The sequence below is a fragment of the Carcharodon carcharias genome, chromosome 10 (genome assembly GCF_017639515.1).
Source record: "Carcharodon carcharias isolate sCarCar2 chromosome 10, sCarCar2.pri, whole genome shotgun sequence".
Taxonomy (NCBI): Eukaryota; Metazoa; Chordata; class Chondrichthyes; order Lamniformes; family Lamnidae; genus Carcharodon; species Carcharodon carcharias.
The window spans coordinates 157,680,673-157,702,289 of record NC_054476.1 but is presented as its reverse complement, the minus strand read 5'-3'; the positions used below and the strand labels follow the sequence as shown (position 1 = coordinate 157,702,289).

Sequence of the window (21,617 nt, the reverse complement as noted above, 5' to 3'; positions counted from 1 at the left end):
AATGCTACTTTGGGTAAACCATGATTTCCACAAGATGAGTTAGTGGGAAATATGACAACTCTGTCGCTAGACATCTGCCACACATCACAAAGAGATTAAGGTGTGGACAGGCTGCTGAAACCAAAATTGCTACACCCAATGACTTCAGTTCCTCGGCTTTTAACTATAAACATAGGGACCACCTAATGACAACTTCTGCGTTTGTCCCCTCTTCCTTCCAAGTCTTTGCAACCTCATTAGTGCCCTTGTACTTTGGGTCAATCCAAGGCTATCACTTTTAAAAAAAGTGCTTCTCACAAGTAACCAGCCAGAATCGTTTTTGACATGTTGGCATTACCTAATTGGTCACCTGACCATGAAAACAACAAAGACAATGAGCTCTCCACTTGATTTTTGTTCAGTCTGAAAAAAGAGGCTCACTTTTCTCCCACTTTCCAGTCCTAACGTTGGACCCTCACCAAAACGTTACGCTGGCATTTCCTTTCTCCAGCTGCCTATTTACAACACTTCATGTTCTGCACAGAACCTTTGACCATTGAACCTTTTTCTGTTGCAATGCACTATGTACTTGGTAAACTTACATGATGGATTCATCTTCAGTGCTCAATGAAAGTGAGCCCTCTCACCTGCTCTCCTCATATCAAAAAAAAGAAGCCGGCAGGACAGTGGGTAAGAGAGGAGCTTGGACCAGACACAGCCTGCAATGCAACACTAGGATTGCTTGGATGGCCATTTTTTTTTCTTTATTCTTTCACAGGATGTGGGCATCACTGGCAAGGCCAGCATCTGTTGCCCACCCCTAACTACCCTCCAGAAGATGGTAGTGAGCCACCTTGACGACTGAGTGGCGGGGCCATTTCACAGGGCAGTTAAGAGTCAACCACATTGCTGCGGGTCTGGAGTCACGTGTAGGCCAGACCAGGTAAGGACGGCAGATTTCCTTCCCTAAAGGACACTGGTGAACCAGATGGGTTTTTAATGACAATCAGCAATGGCTTCATGGTCATCATTACTGAGACTAGCTTTTACTTCCAGATTTTTATTAAATTCCACCAGCTGCCCTGGTGGGATTTGAACCCATGTCCCCAGAGCATTAGCCCGGGCCTCTAGATTACTAGTCCAGTGACCACTACGTCACCGTCTCCCCTTTGCACTCCGCATTCACCTTGAACAGACCAGCTGTGCAGTATAACTGCATCCTAAAAGGAGCTTAATAGTATCGCGTTTACTTGCAGCAAAGTAAACCTTTTAGCGACAATTATTAACCATTTCTACCAGGCAGCTCGTGAGGGAGGTAACTGATCCAAGACCTACTGCTGGCTGCAAAGGAAACTTGGTGATCTGAAGGGTTATAATTAAGGTGACTGATAGTTTGCCCTGTCATGTACAGTTAATAAATTTTAAAGACAGAATACGCTGGTGTTGAGTTACTGAAGTGTTAATCTGCAAAGATACTGTGTACCTGTGTGCCCTGGGAAAGGTTAAAAAGATTAGAATTCATTGACTCATTCATGCACTCCCCTGTCCCACATTATTCATTTCCTGAGCTAATTTCCTCCTTTCTCGAGACCTAATCAATAGCAGCACCAGTCCCCAGCAAATTCACAAATTCTCGCCTCCGACATGCCTGACCTTTCGAGACCCCCATCCCAATTCACAGACTGCATTAAGGAAGGACCATCATTCCTGGCTGGTTAAAGGAGACCACAGAATGGGCTGTCATTGCATCCCATAGACTGGACAGCCCCTGCTGGCTGAGTCTGGAGCTCGGAATATAAAGGGACAGCCCGTAACCGCCTTGCAGAATAAAGATAAATGAACGTGGATACAATTCAACCAATGCAGTCCCCTAATATAAAAAAACAAAGGATGTCATGCAGTGACTGAGTACACACTGCAAGGATAGGAGAGATCAAAGGGGAACATGGCTCATTCAAAGAGCTTGCTTAATTTTCAATTAAGCATGCATAATGGACACAATGCCATGACAACACTGACTGCATGCTGTTGCATTATTTTAGCCTGAGTGCGACACTGAAAACAGCTGATTCTGCTGACAATGTGCTTGTAGGGCGTCTTGTAACTGAGTGGCCTATGACACTAAGACTGCATCGCAGCTAGTCAGGGTCAGCAGAACAAGATCCTCCCCGTCCCCTCCCTTCCCTCCCCCGCAACCACCACCCCCCTCCCCGCCATAGTCTTCATACTTGGACAGCGACCTCACGTTGACCTCCCCACGACCCCACTGCTTGCCAGGTTCCTTTGTTTGGATCAGCGGCTTGCTGACTTAAGTGTGTAGATTGCAGGTACAAGAACAATATGGATTGTTTTCTGATCTCTTCAGAATCACAATGACATTTGCACTATGACTCACTCAACTTTTATTGCACTGTTTCTACGCTACTTTTTTTCCACGCTGATTTTTAAAAATATTCTTTACCAATATCATTTTGCAACCTGTTTCCCCAGCAACGCCGCCCCAATTTTCTCCTCCCTCCTTCTCCAGACAGCACTCACTCACGCTGAGGTACAGTATGACGGCCAACGGTAGCCATTTTGTTCCGATGGTCATTCATCACATTGAAGCTGCACACACGCTCCTGCCAGCCCTCACAGTTAGATCATAAGCTGCCATCCTCTACAGTTAGGTTATAGGGTGCCTGCTCTTGCACTGCTTCAGGCCTGGCTCCTTGCCCCACTACTGATTCCACCCCTCACCTGAGGGTAGGGTTCAATCTAGCAGCTCCATACTCATCAGTCCCATTTATAACTCACCGGCCTGGCAGGGTCAGTACAGATTGGGGGGGGTGGGGGGAGGTGGGGGTGGAAAGTTAAAATGGTGGAGACAGACAGAAACTTCTGCGTTTCCATCCCCACCACCCTCAGGCTATTTTAACTGCCAGGTTTCTGGCAGCATTGGTATCGCCCATTACAGATTGGCAGGGGTGTAATTAATAGGTGCCATGGCTTTAATGACAAACCACGGAGGCTGGCACTGTGCCAGTGATACTAGCCATGAGGCAGCAGCGTGGCCGGCAGAGGTGACGGTAAATTAATTTTTCTGAGGGTTTACCGGGGGCTTTAGGAAGGATGTGAGGGTTCGTAAGAGGGTGAGGAGGACATTTACTTGAATGATTCCAGGGATGAGGGATTCCAGGCACCAGGTTAGGTTGGAGAAGCTGGGGTTGTTCTCCTTGGAACAAAGAAGACTGAGGTGAGAATCGATAGAGCTGTACAAGATTATGGCAGGTTTAGATAAGGCAGACAAAGAAAAACTGTTCCCATTAGCTGATGGCCCAAGGTCTAGGGAACACAGATTTAAATTTTTGGGCGAGAGGTGAAAGGGGAATGTGAGGATTTTTTTTTTACACAGTGAGTGGTAACAACCTGGAACTTGCTGCCTGTGAGGGTGGAGATGATCAATGATTTCAAAAGGAAATTGGATGGGCACTTGAGTGAAATAAACTTGCAAGGATATGGGGATAGAATGGGACTGAAAGGGCTGCTCTATAGAGAGCCGGCACTGAGTGGCCTCTTTCTGTGCCATAATGACTCTATGGTTCACCTGAGTCCCTCGAGGAGTTCTTGGGCTGCTCCTGTCACAATTTTGGCTCTTCCTCCTCTGACAACCATCATAACAAACCCTCACCCACCGTACTTATCTTATGCTGAGAATCATTCTCTCGGGTCCCTGGCAATGTCCCATTCTAGTTCCTGCCAACCAGCCTTAACGTCATTCCCACCCACTTTTTGAGGGAGTCTTAAAATAAGACCCAAAAGGTAAGAAAGGCCTAGGCCTCGAGCTGACCAGTCAGTGGGGTCTCCCACTCACACCCATACCAAACCCACCCACACTTAACCCGAAACAAACCCACCACAGGTTCAAATCAAGGCTCTCAGTTTTAACTACATTTATTGCCTCAGGAGAGTGAAAAGCTCTCATTGTTGCTTGTGGGATCTTGCTGTGCACAAACTGGCTCCCACATTTCCTAAGCTACAATGGTACTTCATTATCTGCGCAGCACTTTTGGTCATCCTGAGGTTGTGAAAGATGTGACAAAGGTGCAAGGCTTTCTCTTACACTCAAATTGCAAGCAAGTGGCCACTGGAAAGTGGAAAGTTGGTGTCAGGACCCTCTGTTAAATTGCTGCCTCTTGTTTAAATTGTCCCACTGATGTAATACCGGAACAACACTCAGGGCCAAAAGCTTCATGATTGAATCTGCCTTTAACCCAACAGCATCTGCAATGTCATCGGGGTGCAGGTCACCTGAATTTTTTCCCTCTGTTTCTGCAATGCTGATTTTCTCTTAACATACTGGAATCCCACTTAAGAATCAGGGACCTAACACATATGATAAACGACTAGGGTCCCTCATATATAGTTATTATGGACTTAAAGGTATACTGCCTTCCTTATGGTGCCTTGCATGATGTACATTGACGAAACATCTTTTGTCACCAATTGTGCCTGTCATTAGTATTACACTACAATACTTCCAACAAAACTAAACAGTGTGTCACAAAGCTTCATTGAGGTAGCTGATGCTACACCAGATACATGCTTCTCTCTGTTAGTGTCCCAGGGTGACCCATCATTTAATTTTCACTCCATCCCTGACCTCCACTGCCTCGCCTCCCTTCCTTATAGCTCCTTTTAGGGCCAGTAGTGTGGAGGAGAATAAGAGGGGTCATGTAGGAAAAATGAAAGTCCAGTGCTTGCACTGGTGCAAGTAGCTCCCAAAAAAAAACAAGTTACGACACAAAGACAAATAAATATTATTAGGCCCCGCAGCGAACTAATGTGCACCAGACTGTTCAGCTCACTGCAATAAAGTTTACAAATTCCATTCTGCACCACACAGACCCCTGAACAAGCTCCTTAAGAAGCTTAAGGGGCCATTAATCGGCTCCCTAACCCACTGGTCCTTTGAAGATTCCAAACTGCCCCAAAGGCGCCAGGGTTCGCGATGACCTCCAGGACCTCCAATTTTGAAATCGCACCTTGACTTTGCAACCCTTTGAAAATCTGGCCTGAGAGACCTGAGAATGACCTACACCCTTGGACTTTTATTCCATATACTGGTTCAGTTCCTGGTCAAGTCTATTAATTCAGGATTGGTATGTGTTTTGAATGAAACTCCTAACGCAAAGTAAACGGGCATCATTCAAACAATATAGAAATCCAAACTGAGAGATACGTGTACACTTATCGTCAAAGAAAGGATAATTAAAGGCCCAGTGAGATTTAAACAACAATTTCCCTTCCTACATCTGCATCAAACCATACACCTCAAAACTGCTCCACTTTAGCTAGTAAGTCCCACTATTTAAAAGCAGCACAAGTTAAAGGATGGCCAAACCAATCAGTTCAGCTGGCACTCGAGGGCTAATTTTAACCAAACTCGTCAAGTGGGAATCCTACAGGACTGCATAGAAAATTGGTTTTGCACTTTGCCCAATAATATTTTCAAGTGACTTCAATGGAGAGTAAAATCGGATAGGGGTATAAAACCCAACATTGCAGTCTCGTCAGTCCCATGACAAAATTGCACTTGTAGAACAAATCATAGCAGCCTGCTTGATTGGCACCCCATCCACCACCTTAAACATTCACTCCCTCCTCCACTGTGGCAGCAGTGTATACCATCTACAAGATGCACTGCAGCAACTCACTAAGACTCCTTCAATGGCACCTTCCAAACCCATGACCTCTACCGCCTCAAAGAACAAGGGCAGCAGATGCATGGGAACACCACCACCTGCAAGTTTCCTTCCAAGTCACATACCATCCTGACTTGGAACCATATCTCCGTTCCTTCACTGTCACTGGGTCAAAAGCCTCGAACCCCCTTCCTAACAGCACTGTGGGTGTACCTACACGACATGGACTGTAGCGATTCAAGAAGGCAGCTCACCACCACCTTCTCAAGGGCAATAGAGGCTGGCCTAGCCAGTAATGCTCACACCCCAGGAAAGAACACCAAGTGCCAACCCAAATTCCACTTTTGCGGCACATTGCACGTTCAGAAGGTACACTGGCATAAAGCAATGGACAACAGCTTACCGTGCTTACTTGATGGGGATGAGTTTGGCTGCGGGTGGTGCGGAGAGCTGTGAGACAGGAGCGGGTTCATGCTGTGTGACTGAACATTGTACGCATCCATGGCAAGTTTCTGACGGAAAGCTTCCTCCTTCCTACGGTTGGCAAACCAGTTATACACTCTGACTTCTGTAACCAGATTTGATCCCAGTCCGTGTGCTTTAGAAGGAGAGACGCCACGTTGTATGCATTCAGCTCTGAGGTGAAAAGTGACAGTATTGCTTTAAATAGTTTATCTGGGTGTTCTTGAATGCTCTTGTCCCATTAAAAATTAATTGCCTAATTATATCACATACCATCACTTACTTAATTTTGTTCATATCGAAATGCATTTGATTACATCAATAAAAAATTTCACTTGACATAAACATGGATTCAAACATAAGACAGACCTATTGATAAAAAAACTGTTTAGGGAACAAAGCTTTTTCACTGTATAAAGGATTTGGATAGTGAGGACTCAATTCAGGTTCAAGGTTTCTTTTGAATCTCATTTCTGAAACTTAGGGGAAGAAATAAGTTGAAACTTAAGGTCATTCTGCTTTTCTCTGTCCTTCCTTTTCTTGAAGGTGCCTGGCCAAGATTGTCTGGCCAGGATTTCTTGCTCTTGTGCCTTCAGTCCCAGATTTCCCATTGGGTAAATTGAACACGTTGACGACTGAACGTTGGTAAAAGCAGTAGAGATAAACCCACCCATTTTTTGTTAACAGTAAGTGCAGGTGGCACCACTGGTGGAACTGGCTGGGATGAGTTAATGAACCTGACCGTGTAGTGTGAGGGAGATGCATTAAATGTAGACACACCCCAGAAGAGGGAATCTAAAAGGAGTGAAAAACAAAATTTGGCTCTTGAGAGTTTTAATAGTAACTCCTTGACAATACTGGGCTCAATTACTAGCCCCAAATATATCATCAGCACTCACTGGTTACACAAAAATATTGCCCCCCAACCCCATTAAAAAACAAACTATGACACAGAAATATACAAAGAGAGTAAAATGTTAGTGGTAAGTCTGTGTCATTGTTTTATCTTGAATAGTGACTCCAGCAGTAACAATGTTCAATTAATTGTTCTAATGGTGACCTCCTGAACCCTTAATCACATTCATTCAACTTTACCCAAGGGGGGAGTGTCACTGACTAAGTTCTATTAGAAATTGCAGAGAAATCAGAAGTAGATTATCTAGCTTGCATCAGAAATGATATAGTTTGGAACAATCACTTTGGTTTGGCAATATGCTGATCACACTCACACTGTTTGACCAAAAACAGGACAGGAAAGGGACAGGAGCCAATGTTACCAAGCAAAGCATTGCAAAGATTGTTTTGAGTCTTTGAAATGAGATTGCATTGGTTTATAATGCCACGCTACCTGTAATCATTTCCTGCCCAATCTAAATTTCCCCCCTCTTCTCCTGAATTTGCTAACTTGTAGCCTGGTACAGTTCACAGGGTTGGCAACCCTTTGAGAACACAGCCAAGACTGATCCTGTCCTCACCTGATGGGCTTTGTGGGCAAGAGCCACTGGATCAGGAGGGGGAACTCCAGGCTGATCTGTCCTCTTCCCCCGCTCCTGGGGTGCTGAGGCCAATGGTGGCATCCCTACTGTGGCATGGTTACAATCAACTGACTCAACGACGATCAGGGATTGACCTTGGACTCATCCACACATGGCAGTGTACTTAGCAAGGATAACTGTGCATATTTTTTGAATTACCAGGTTATTATCACCTACCTGTTGCATTCCTCCACTAGTGCCTCCCGTTCCTCCTTGCTGGGGTTCTTCTGCCTCTCATAAGCCTGGTACAATATTTGCTGGGATGCTGGTCCCCATTTAAACCTGTTGCGACGCATCTTCTTATTGGCAGGCTCAGTGCCCAGCTCCGAGGCCTGCCCCTGGTCTTGCTGATTGAACTCTGGAAAGAGAAACAGCAGCTGATCTGGCCTGCTTTTGTCTGTCATATTGTTTCCAGTATTCTGGATAGTCTGGTTGAATTCTGAAAGAGAAAGGATAGATTTTACCCAGCCTATACACAACAGGAAAACACTGATTTATATATTCTTCAAAAATTCATGTCAAGATTTCAAATATAGTCACAATCAAATCTCATGAACAAAAGCTACAGAATGAAAACTTGATGTGGATACACAGCACTGCTTTCTGTCGCTCTCTGTAGCTTGTGGTTTGTTGTTGAATGTTATATTATCTTAGAGAAAACAATGGCATAATTGATAGTTGCAGGCTGGAAAAACCAAATTCAATGACATTTCAAAGCTAGTGTCTTATTAGGCTAAAGAAGGTTACATAGAACCATATAGAATTTACAGTACAGAAACTGGCCCAACTGGTCAATGCTTGTTTATGGTCTACATGAGTTTCCTCCTACCCTACTTCATCTAACCCCATCTGCATATCCTTCCATCCCTTTCTCCCTCGCCTACTGATCTAGCTTTCCCTTAAAGGCATCTATGCTATTCATCTCAACAAATCCACGTGGTAACATTCCACATTCTGACCATTCTCTGAGCAAAGTAGTTTCTCCTGAATTCATTACTGGATCGATTAGTGACAGCCTAATATTCGTGTCCCCTAGTTTTGGGCTCCTTTACAAGCGGAATCATCCTCTCTATGTCACTAGTTCTACAGTGTTCAGTGGGAACTGATAGTTATTTGTAGCAAGTATTAATATTCATTGCCCTTTATGAGTGATATTTCTTTTTGTTCTGAATTCATTGTGACGTCGCACAGGGCAATTTTAACCAAACTGTCCCTTAGCCTAAACTCTAAAGAACGTGCTCATCTGAACCAGTACACTTTTCACATCAGCATTCTGCTGGCCTCTCTTAGTGAGAATGGTGTTTTAGAGTCAGAAGTTTTGAGTCATGAACAGTTTGCGCAGTGACCCGGAATATTTTGCAAAACCAATTCTAAGGCAGTGGGATAACTAGCCCATAGTCGCTGTCCTTATATTATTTGCCATTGAAGATCTCTTGTGTCTATAAATATAGATTTTCAAAAGCTGGAATGTGACATTCCCATGCTGAATGAGTTAAAATCCAATCAGTTTCCATACACGATATAACCATTATGAATATAGATCTGAGTAATGGAACCTAATGACAAATCTATTTTATTGTGGAACAAGGAAATGGTGTGTCATCAGCTATTGACTAGCCAAGATCTGTCAGCGTGGAGAATATGGAGTAAGGAGAAATATGAATTGTGCTGCAGGTATCTTATCTTCTAGTCCAGGAATTGACTGTAAATGCAATGAAACAGCCTTAGTGCCTAGATGTGTTCAGAGACTAAACATTGATGAGAAAGTTTTTAAATCAAGAATTTGATATGTACATTCTTAGGGGAAAATGAGTAGAAAAATAAGAATATGTTGATAGAATTGTTAATAGAGTCCCAAATGATAGTAAAATATAAATGTTCTTTGCTGTGCTATTATTGTGACTTAACCTAAATAATGGCATAAGAAGCATTATCATGAAGATTAGATAAGTTATTCCCAATGTCATGCATTTGTTAGATTAAGGTGGATTTCTATATGACTAAAAATATAAAACAGCATTTAAAAATATCATCTCCATTTTACCATTGCTTTCATTTTCCAATGGGACTAATATGTTGAGTTTGATTAATGTATATACACGTATAGATGTATATATTTATATAAGAGGAAGGAATTGCATATTCAGTCAGGTAGTAATAACCATATTATAAACGGCTTCTGTCAGCAAAAGCCTGGGATTGAATTACTGACTTAAATTGACTATTGTTTTTCTCATGTATATAATCTGCATTTTTTTAACAAAATGTGAATTAAGAAATGCTGTTCAGCATATTTATGTCTGAAATGCAATGTGTATGAAAAAATATCAAAGGTAATAACAATCTAAGAACTGATAACATTTGTTTGTTATTGAAAACTCCAGTCCAATCATGCAAAAAAGCACTGAGACTAAAAAGTAATTGGAGTTAATCAAGAAACAATGGTTACATGCTTTTAAAGCACCAGTTTGCTATCATGTAGAACTCTAGAAGAAAAACAGAGAAAAATAAAGGAATATTGTTGACCATCTTAGATACTGTGACCATTATTTAATAGTATATAATAATCCATTTGGATCCTGTGTTTATTGCGCCATCTTAACTCCAAAATGTCGAATGCCTTTCGATTACATTATAACCTGTGATATTCCACATGATGTACACAAGCTCAGTTCACATAACTTTTTCTGTTTCATTTTCTGTGATATTTCTGTTAGCATTGGGTGTCAAGGTAGACAGTAGCAGATGGCAAGCTCCACATTTAAATGGTGTGACCTGAAATGCTTTTGTACCAGGTTGTTTGCACTGCTGCAACACTGAATTTATTTCATTGTGTATTGCAGACCTGGAATTTATTGTTATCGACTATTCCATTTTCCCCATGACAGTAGATTACTGGCAATTAAACTGCACATTATATCACAACTATTCAACCGTATCAAATAATTACAGGTTGGCAAATTGTTTTGAAAATATCATTTTTTTCTCCTTAAACTACTACAATAACAGCAGAGAAATGTTCAAATGAACAGTGTTTTGGCTCTGTACCTAAGTAGGGAGGGGACAGAGAGGGTTGGGGGGGGGGGTGGGGGTGCGGTGGGGTGATGGTAGTGACTGAAGATATAATTTAAATAAATAAGACTGCCTTTCTAAACCAATAAAATGGATACTGAGGGTTTATTTCAGTAAATTGCCTCCAAGTTACTTGCTATCATGCTTGGCCTAAATAGCCAAGTGGTTATGGTACTGCGTTTGTAACCCCAAGATCAAGAGTTCAAATCTCACAATGGCAAACTATGAAACAATGTAACTTCATCTGAAACAGATGGAAATATGTTTGTACTTGAAAGAGTTACTTGCTTTCAGATGGTCATTGCTGTTATCAATATTTCCTATGTAAGTATGGAGGAATCACCAAATTGCACAAAGTATATGGTGTAAAATGATTCTCCAGATCACAAGACAATTATAGTTTGGGAAGGCCAATTTGCCCATCTTTTCAATCTATCCAGAATTGTTAATATTGGAATTGTGCTGTAACAGGGTACGTGCTTTAAGTTGGTAGTTAAGAGCAGCTGCCCCCAATTGGGGAAGTACTTGGGTTTCATTGCAAAAGTATAAAAAGGTGCTCACACTGGTTGTTGAAAGCGTCTGTGTTTTTACTCTGCTGGCTTGGAAATAAACCAGTCTTAAGGTACAGGCTGGCGTCAGACTCATTCTTTTCTCAGTATACGATTATTAATATTAACAAGAATTACCCTAAAGTTCCCACCGCACCCCCCTCCAATTTGACTTCTAAACCATTCCTACCTTCATGGCCCTATCGAGAGTCAATTCCTTATGTGCATCACTGTCTGTATGACAAAGCACTTGCTGGTGTCAGCCCCAAAATTGCATTTTACTAAATCTGTGTCCCTTCATCCTACTCTGGCAAGGGAGAACTGGGGATGTGTTTCTGGAGAAAGATGGGATTGAAGGATGTGGTGAGAAGGCAGCAAGATGTCTCAGGGTTCAAGCAGAAAGGGACAGGGTCATTAGGTAAGTGACCTTTTCCTATATCTTTTTACACTTTCTTTCATTCCTAAATACAGCAAATGCAAACTAAACTTAAAATTAAAATGAAAAATCCCCTGAATTTCTTTATCTACCACATGCCAAACGGTTTACTATCCCCAGTATTGGAATTATGCATAAAAAGATCCCAGAGGTAGCAAGATCGGCAGTTTCTGAATGCCTGGGAGAAATTACCTGGCTTATCCATAAGAAATGTGAATTCTACTTTACATTAACCTGAATGTATAAAATCACCTGGAGGTGGAAGCACTTCAGTATAATATAATCAGAAACTAAAGAGGGTTATTTTAGAGAATGGGTAAACTCTTCACTTGTATTTTTCTCACAGTCACATCAGTTACAGCTCACTGTAGTGTTATTTGAGAAGAATGTACAATTTCAGTGATGCCCACCCGCTTCCCCACATCCCCTTTTGGGCAACGGCACTTACGTCTCTGAATCTCTTGCTGCTTCCTAATGTACCAGGTGTAGAGGGCAGCTCGCTTCTGATTTTTCATTGGGGTGCCTTTGTTGAGATGCTGCGAGAGGTGAGACTGATTGAGACCCGTCACATCCACTACTTCCCTTTGTGGAATGTTGTGCTGTTGCATGTAACCTTTGATCATCTTCGCCGCTCGCCATGGGTCTTCCCTATTGAGTCATCAAATAAACATATTATATATAACACAGTCATCCCCATTGTCCTTAGGAAAGCTACAACTTCCTTACAAGGGAACAAAAAATCTACAACAACCAAAAGCTGGGCACTATCGCATTTTAAAACATGTCTTTTAGCAACTCACTTGTATTCATCCATGTACTTCTAAATAAACTGCTAGAACAACTAATTGTTTTATCTAAATTGCAGGGAATTGCACAGACTTGAACTTGCAGCACACTGATATGAGGGCTCTCCCTTATTGTAATAGGGCTGCACACTGTGCCTCTCACCATTAGGTTAATACTTATTTTTTTAATCCATTCATGGGATTTGCGCGTCACTCTAGGCCAGCATTATTGTCCATATCTAACTGCCTTTGAGAATGTGGTGGTGAGCTGCCTTCTTGAACCACTGCAGGCTGTGTGGTGTAGGTACACCCACAGTGCTGTTAGGGAGGGAGTTCCGAGATTTTGGTAAAGCCGCAGTGATATAGTTCCAAGTCAGAATGATGTGTGACTTGGAGGGGAACTTGCAGGTGGAGGTGTTTCCATGCATCTGCTGCCTTTGTCCTTCTAAGTTGTAGAGGTTGCAGGTTTGGAAGGTATTGTTGATGGAGCCTTGGTGAGTTGTTGCAGTGCATCTTGTAGATGGCGCACACTGCTGCCACTGTGCGTCAGTGGTAGACGGAATGAATGTTTAAGGTTGTGGATGGAGTGCCAATCAAGTGGACTGTTTCTTTCCTGGACAGTGTTGAGCTTCTTGAATGTTGTTGGAGCTGCATTCATCCAGGCAAGTGGAGAGTATCTCATCACATTTCTGACTTGTGCCTTGTAGATGGTGGAAATGTTTGAAAGAGTCAAGAGGTGAATGACTCAGCAGTGATTATCCAACCTGTGACCTTCTCTCCTAGCTATAGTATTTATGTGGCTAATCTAGTTATGTTTCTGATCAATGGTGACATCTAAGATGTTAATGTTGGGAGATTGGGTGATAGTAAATGCCATTGAATATCAAGGGGAGGTGGTTAAGACTTTCTTTCATTGGAGATGGTCATTGTCTGGCACTTGTTTGGCACAAATGTTACTTGCCACATATCAGCCCAAGCTTGAATGTTATCCAGGTCTTACTGCATACAAATAAAGACTGCTTTCATTTCTGAGGAATTGCAAATTGAGCTGAAAACTGTGCAATCATCAGCGAACATCCCCACTTCTGATCTTATGATGGAGGGAAGGTGATTGATGAACTAGTCTAAGATTATTGGACCTAAGGCACTACTCTGAGAAACTCCTGCAATTACCATGTCTGCTTTTGTTCTATGTATGACTCCTGACAGTGGAAAATTTTCCCCAATTCCCATTGACCACAATTTTTCTAGGGCTCCTTGATGCCACAGTCAAATGTTGTTTTATTTCAAGGGCAGTCACTCTCAGATTACCTCTGAAATTCAGCTCTTTTGTCCAGGTTTGGATCAATGCTGCAATGAGGTCAGGTGCTGAGTGGCCCCAGCGGAACCCACACTGAGCATCAGTGAGGAGGTTATTGGTGGGTAAGTGCCCCTTCAAAGCACATGCAATGACACTTTCCACAACTTTGCTGTTGATTGAGAGTAGACTGATGGAGCGGCAATGGCCAAATTGGATTTGTCCTGCTTTTGGTGGACATGACATGCCTAGGAATTTCCCACTTTGCTGGGTCAATGCCAATGCCAATGTCAGTACCGGAACAGCTCAACTAGAGGTGCACTTAGCTCTGGAGCACAAGTCTTCAGCAATGCAGCCGGAATGTTGTCAGGCTCCGAACCTTTGCTGTATCCAGTTTGCTGAGCAATTTCTTGATATCATGCGGAGTGCATTGAATTGTCTGAAGACTGGCTTCCATAATGCGGGGATCTCAGGAGAATGCTGAGATGGATCATCCATTCAGCACATCTGGCTAAATTTGCAAACACTTGAGCCTCATCTTTTGCTCTCATGGCTGGATTCCAGATCTCAGATCTGTTCCGCTGGTCATGTGATAATTTAGCTTTGTCTATAGCATAATGCTTTTGTTGGTTAATGTGCTGTAAAAGCTGCACCAGGTTGGCACCTCATTTTTAGGTTTGCCTGGTGCTGCTCCTGGCATGCTCGCCTGCATTCCTCACTGAACCAGGGTTAGTCCCCTTGCTTGATGGTAATGGTAGAGTGAAGAATATGCCAGGCCATGAGGGTACAGATTCTGATGGAATACAGTTCTGCTGCAGATGAGGGGCTGTAGTGCCTAATGGATGCCCAGTTCTGAGTTGTCCTGAATCTATCCCATTTCGTACAGTGGTAGGGCCCACAACACAATGGAGGATATCCTCAATGTGAAAATGGGACTTCATCTCCACAAGGACTGTGGAGTATTCACTCCCACCAAGGCTGTCACAGACAGATGTATTTGTGGCAGGTAGTTTGGTGAGGACCAGGTTAAGTAGGCTTTTCCCTTGTATTGTTGATCTCACTCCCTGCTGCAGACCCAGTCTAGCAGTTATGTCCTTTAGGATGTGGCCAGCTCGGTCAGTAGTGGTGCTACTGAGCCATTCTTGGTGATGGACATTGAAATCCCCACCCAGAGAACATTCTGTACCCTTGTTACCCTCAGTGCCTTCCAAAAGGAGGAATACTGATTCAGCAGCTGAGGAAGGGTAGTGGGTGGTAATCAGTAGGAGGCTTCTTTGCTCTGGTTTGACCTGATGCTGTGAAACTTTGTGTCCAGAGTCAATATTGAGGACTCTCAGGGTTACTCCCTCCCGACTGTACACCACTGTGCTACCACCTCTGGTGGGTCTGTCCTGCCATTGGGACAGGTCATGCCCAGGAGTAGTGATGGAGGAGTCTGGAACATTGACTGAAAGGTGTGATTTGAAGATTATGACCGTGAGAGGCTGTTGCTTGATTAGCTTGTTGGTCGGGGGGTGGGGGGGGTGGTGGGCAGCTCTCCCAATTTTGACACAAGTCCCCAGACGTTAGGGAGGCAGACTCTGCAGGGTCGGCTGGTCTGCTTGGGCCTTTGTCTTTGAATCCAATGCCAAGGTGGTCTTTCCCTTATTGTACTTTGTTGTAGAGTTTGATTATTGTTCTAATTATTGGGTTTAAGGACGAAGTGGAGCGATTAAAAGCTCTGATTCCGGTAGATTTTCACCCAGTGAAGTGCCCCCCCCCACCCCCAACCCCCCCCCACGCTGTCCCCAGCACAGACATGAAACATCCCCCTACCAATCAGAAACTCCAGAAAGCTCAACAACAACAACAAAAAAAAAATCCCGACCATTCATTTTCGGGTAACTGGCGTTGATTTTTGAAAGATGACACACGTTGTCCACATTCATCGCCAGCAGAGATTCATCTAAACCCACCGAGACCCTCCCTGAGTCCAGAGTCCACCCTCACTGCCCATTCCACTGGGTGGGGGGTGGGGGGCGGGGGCTGAATGTGGGCCCAAGGGGTCAGGCAGCCCCCGCCCCCCGCCCCCACTTCCCTGGGGACCTTATTGATTTTTGTCCCTATTTACGGATCTCAAGAGTCCTCAGCCCAGCCTGAGTGGTGTTCATTTGAAAAAAGCGGCTGATTTTGCTCATTTCATCCTAGCCGGAAATGTCATGCAAGTTTGGAATCCACCGTTAAACTGTAGCGGACCCGCCCTGTTTGATTTTATATATATATATATATATACATTTCCAAAATAAGAATTGTCAGGTCGGTGATATTCCGATATGTTTTGAAAAGGTTCAAAACGTGTGTGTTATTGACCTGAAATAATCTAGAGGTGTGTGGGAGTGCAATAGGCAATGTTCCCCCGTTTGTTAACTTATCCTATTCTCTATGGTGCTATTTATTCGCTATGTAATCCCCCCCCCCCCCCACCACCTCTCTGAATTATGAAACAACAAATGGTTTATCTGATTACTGGCGGCCCCCCCATCGTTAGACCATACGAACGAGGAGCATTTCGTTTCGGTCTGGGTTAGTTAGTCCAAACGTTTGGGGTCGTTTGTAACTTTTTTTGAAAGAAAAAGAAATTAGCCGTTTGAAAGATGCGCTGAAGCCGAAATTAAAAACCATTTTCCCGTTTACCGAGTCATCCCCTTTGCTCGAGGAACATTATCCGATTGGATTCCTGTCCCGTGGTAACACGTTTTATTGAACCATTTCTGGGGTCCCTGGTGCCGCTCGTTAACCAGAAGTGAAACGAATATCAAGGAGGCAGATAAACAACGGTGCAAAAAAAAAATCATAATTCAGATAGGAAATACGGCAACAACCCGCCCAGCCCTTTAAATGTGCTGTTGAAATGGACAAGTGAAAAGACAACATTGAGAGTTGTATAAAGACAAGGAGGGAGAGACGATTTGTCCTCTGGCTCGCTCCAGACTCATGTGCGGTTTTGTTTTCAAATCGCATTTTATATATTGTATACTGCTACCTTCAAATCTGATTGTCGATTGTAATTTTTACATCATATTTAGTCAGTTATCACCGTGTCCCAACCCAAACCCAAACACACACACACACACACACACACACATGTTTGTCTAGGGCAATGCCCGCATTTGGATTCAAGTCCCTTTACAACTCTGCTTTGCCAATGAGTAACCAAGTTAGCCATTCACCTCTAATCAAAGTGTGTTCCACTTTTCTGTTCATTCGGGGTTGATGATTTATAATAAATTAATAGCGCTCTGCAGAAACGTCAGCTCCACGTGTTCCACAAGCTTGGGTCAGATTTATATTTACAAACTGTTACAAGGCGGTTAAAACAAACCTGCGAGAGACACCCTCGCCTGCCTCGCAAATAAACAACACAGGAGGCGATTTAAAATTTAACACCTTTCCAAGACTTGGCAGAGTTGCTGTTGGGCTTTTTAAAACGTATTTCAACGCATATTGGAAATGTTTAAATCTAAATAATTCTATATATATTATATATATATATGTGTGTGTATGTGCGTATGCATAAAGTTATTGTTCCATACATAGAGTCAACTTTCCCTTGCTACAGACTATACTAAATGTGGAAAATGCACTGATTTTCACTGTTACAATATTACGTTCAGCTCCCTCCGGCTCAGTTTGGGTTCCAAAGGTGAACGAATGGACACAATTTCTCACTCTGTTCTCGGGACACAGAGGGACCTGGGCCCGGGCGGAGGCTGCACGGGGTTTTTTTTATATAAAACACTCAGTGTTCGCTCCACGTCCCTGCATCCTGTCCTTGTCCCTCTCTCAGTAACTGAATCGAAAGCTTAGGATTTATGGGCGATTTAAAACAATGGCTTCGAAATAAAGCGAACCAGTTTTAAATCGCCAAAAGGAACACTTGAAACAGACGCCTTCAGCCAGAACAGCGGTTTGCTGGAAGTGTATAGGTTCCACCAACGCCTGTGCTCTTTCTCGCGTAAGAGTGCAACTTTCCAGGGGCTAACGTTCGCTCTACTGTCAATTTAACTGCGTTGTTTTCAGATGCTAAAGGATCGGCCGAACTTCAAATAAAATTAATTTCTGCTTCAAGTTATGAGGCAGTTCAACTGTCAGAACGTGTTTATCATGCATTAATTTAATGTTACCCATAACATTAAACATCCCAGCGAACCGAATCACGTAACTTTAAGGAGTTTTTATGGTTAAGTTATGCATCAGCTTTAAAAGAGGGCAACTCTTTTTGGAAAAGCTTGTGCCTCCTTGATGATTATTTCGGGAGGTGAAATATACTCCAATTATTACTGTGATTATTTCGGGAGGTGCAATATATTTCAATTATTAGTGATTATTTCGGGAGGTGCAGTATACTTCAATTATTACAGTGATTATTTCGGGAGATGCAGTATATTTCAATTATTACAGTGATTATTTCGGGAGATGCAGTATACTTCAATTATTACAGTGATTATTTCGGGAGATACATTATACTTCAATTATTACAGTGATTATTTAGGTAGGTACAATATACTTCAATTATTACTGTGATTATTTCGGTAGGTACAGTATACTTCACTTATTACTGTGATTATTTCAGTAGGTACAGTATACTTCAGTTATTAGTGTGATTATTTCGGGAGATGCAGTATACTTCAATTATTACAGTGATTATTTCGGGAGGTACAGTATACTTCACTTATTACTGTGATTATTTAGGTAGGTACAGTATACTTCAATTATTACAGTGATTATTTAGGTAGGTACAGTATACTTCAATTATTACAGTGATTATTTCGGGAGGTACAGTATACTTCAATTATTACTGTGATTATTTAGGTAGGTACAGTATACTTCAATTATTACAGTGATTATTTCGGTAGGTACAGTATACTTCACTTATTACTGTGATTATTTAGGTAGGTACAGTATACTTCAATTATTACAGTGATTATTTAGGTAGGTACAGTATACTTCAATTATTACAGTGATTATTTCGGGAGATGCAGTATACTTCAATTATTAATGTGATTATTTCGGGAGGTACAGTATACTTCAATTATTACAGTGATTATTTAGGTAGGTACAGTATACTTCAATTATTACTGTGATTATTTAGGTAGGTACAGTATACTTCAATTATTACAGTGATTATTTCGGGAGATGCAGTATACTTCAATTATTACTGATTATTTAGGTAGGTACAGTATACTTCAATTATTACTGTGATTATTTCGGTAGGTACAGTATACTTCAATTATTACAGTGATTATTTAGGTAGGTACAGTATACTTCAATTATTACTGTGATTATTTAGGTAGGTACAGTATACTTCAATTATTACAGTGATTATTTCGGGAGATGCAGTATACTTCAATTATTACAGTGATTATTTCGGGAGGTACAGTATACTTCACTTATTACTGTGATTATTTCAGTAGGTACAGTATACTTCAATTGTTACCGTGATTATTTCAGTAGGTACGGTATACTTCAATTATTACTGTGATTATTTCAGGAGGTACAGTATACTTCAGTTATTAGTTATTATTTCGGGAGGTACAGTATACTTCACTTATTACTGTGATTATTTAGGTAGGTACAGTATACTTCAATTATTACAGTGATTATTTCGGGAGGTACAGTATACTTCACTTATTACTGTGATTATTTAGGTAGGTACAGTATACTTCACTTATTACTGTGATTATTTCAGGAGGTACAGTATACTTCAGTTATTAGTTATTATTTCGGGAGGTACAGTATACTTCACTTATTACTGTGATTATTTAGGTAGGTACAGTATACTTCAATTATTACAGTGATTATTTCGGGAGGTGCAGTCTACTTCAATTATTACAGTGATTATTTCGGTAGGTACAGTATACTTCAGTTATTACTGTGATTATTTCGGGAGGTACAGTATACTTCAGTTATTACTGTGATTATTTCTGCCCAATTTATAGACCCATGCAGTGCTCAGTTGCGAAAGAGCTTCTGACAAAACGGGACAGAGTGTAGGCGCAGGTGAAACTGGCAAAATGACAGTGCGAAACTGACAACGTGCGCAGTTTACCGCTCTCCCAATCAGTAAGACCGCACAGGGAAACCACTAAAGATCACTGCCTCATCCCGTCCGCCTGGCGTCTTGAGCCGCAGCGACCTCGCTTCGGAAATGCATTTATATACATCAAATATACAGCAGGGAAGAAACGCTTTGAGAATAGCCAGGGTATTTCGTTCAGCAGCACCACCACCACCACCACCACCACACACGCCCTTGCGCGTTGCATTTAGTTTATACCACCCCCCACCCCATCTCCTCCCCTCCCCTCCCCGATTAAGAAATAAACAGTAAACTATTTGGGTAATTAATAACCAGCCTCACAGGCAGTGAGGGATCTTTACGCCCTGGGTGTGGGGGTGGGGTGGTGGTGGGGGGGGGGGGGGGGTTTAAAAAAAAAAAATTTGACAAGATGATCGCTCACCGCATCAGGCGGTGAGTTTGTGTTAAATCATCATCATTATTATTATTCCTACTGTTATTTTTAAAATGAGAATAATTCTTACCTCAGCATTCGGTCCACCTCGGCTCGCTGCTCGGCCCCTTCTTCGGTGTTGAGGGACTCCAGCTCCTTGAGGATCGGGGGCGTATCGTAGTCCTCTCCGTCCTCAGAGCCCTCTTCCTCGGATAGTTTGCCCTTGCTGTGCCCGTTGGTCAGAGTGTGGAAGACGGCCTTACTGTCCGAGCCGGAGCCGTTCATCTTCAGCGGGGAGACGGGCAGATTCTCCAGCTTCACCTCGAAATTGGGCGAGGGCTCCAACTCTTCCAGAGCCTGAATCAGAACATCTTTGGAAAGTCCGGAGCCCAGCAAAGCGCTCAACAGCTCCTGTTGGAGAGATGTCAATTTGGACACCATATTTTAAATAAATCAAACTTTTCTCTTTTTTTTTTAAAAAAAAAAGAAAATATATATAAACACAAAACAGACCAATCGGATCCTTTGTAATCGCTCGTCTCTCTCTCTCTCTCTCTCTCCACACCCCCCTCCTCCTTTCCCTGCCCTTCCCCCTCCCCACCGTGGTGCATCAAAAATAATATTTAAGAAGGGAAAAAAAAAACAGAAATTTAACAGTCCGGAGAAGCTCGTATTCCTGCAGACGCCGTTCGCTCTACAGTGCCATGATCTTTGGGAAGAAATATAAGAATATGCAAATCGGCGGGAAGTCTTTCGGAGGACGAAAAAAAGGTCTTAGTAATATGCAAATACAGACTGGCTGCAAGAGAGTGCGTTGGAGGAGCCGGGACAATGTGAACTGCGGCTCATTGTGTTTACATTTGAGGCTGGCGCTTTTTATTGGGCGCTATTTATCGCTCCGCACCTACAAAACTCTGAACTTTGGACCAGCGATGCACAAAAGTCCAGAGTCTGCTAAAGTACCAGCCGAATGGATACACTGCGCCGCAGGTTTTTTTTTAAAACACACACACACCAACGTCCATTAAAGAAAAGAGATGGTAAAATATGGGACTGTTAAGGGGAGGTTAACACAGACACACAAACACACACACAATAAAACAAATAGCTGAGAGAGGGGGGAAAATCAAGCGTCCGGCTTTTGTTTTTAAGATCCCTAGTTTCAAGTTTGGCAGAACGCGTGTCAAATGCGGAGAGTAGGTCATTACAGAGCAAATTAGATAAAGGTCTGATTTTTAAAGATTAGGTGTATGAAATAAGAACTGAATCAAAACAGGCCGCCGGTTGGGAATTGGAGAGATTAGTGCTGGAGTTTTAGACAGTGCAGA

General features: G+C 42.6%; 1 protein-coding gene across 1 annotated transcript in view; it reads right to left on the bottom strand.

Moving 5' to 3' along the window:
• hnf1ba (HNF1 homeobox Ba) overlaps positions 1–20,730 on the bottom strand; it is an 89,549-nt gene extending 68,819 nt beyond the window's left edge. The window contains exons 1-4 of the mRNA XM_041196716.1: positions 20,381–20,730; positions 12,165–12,364; positions 7,838–8,099; positions 6,067–6,299 (exon numbers count right to left, since the gene is read on the bottom strand). Of these exons, the coding sequence (XP_041052650.1) occupies positions 6,067–6,299; positions 7,838–8,099; positions 12,165–12,364; positions 20,381–20,730 (1,045 nt within the window). The remainder of the gene's footprint in view (positions 1–6,066; positions 6,300–7,837; positions 8,100–12,164; positions 12,365–20,380) is intronic.
• Between the last annotated feature and the right edge of the window lie 887 nt (positions 20,731–21,617).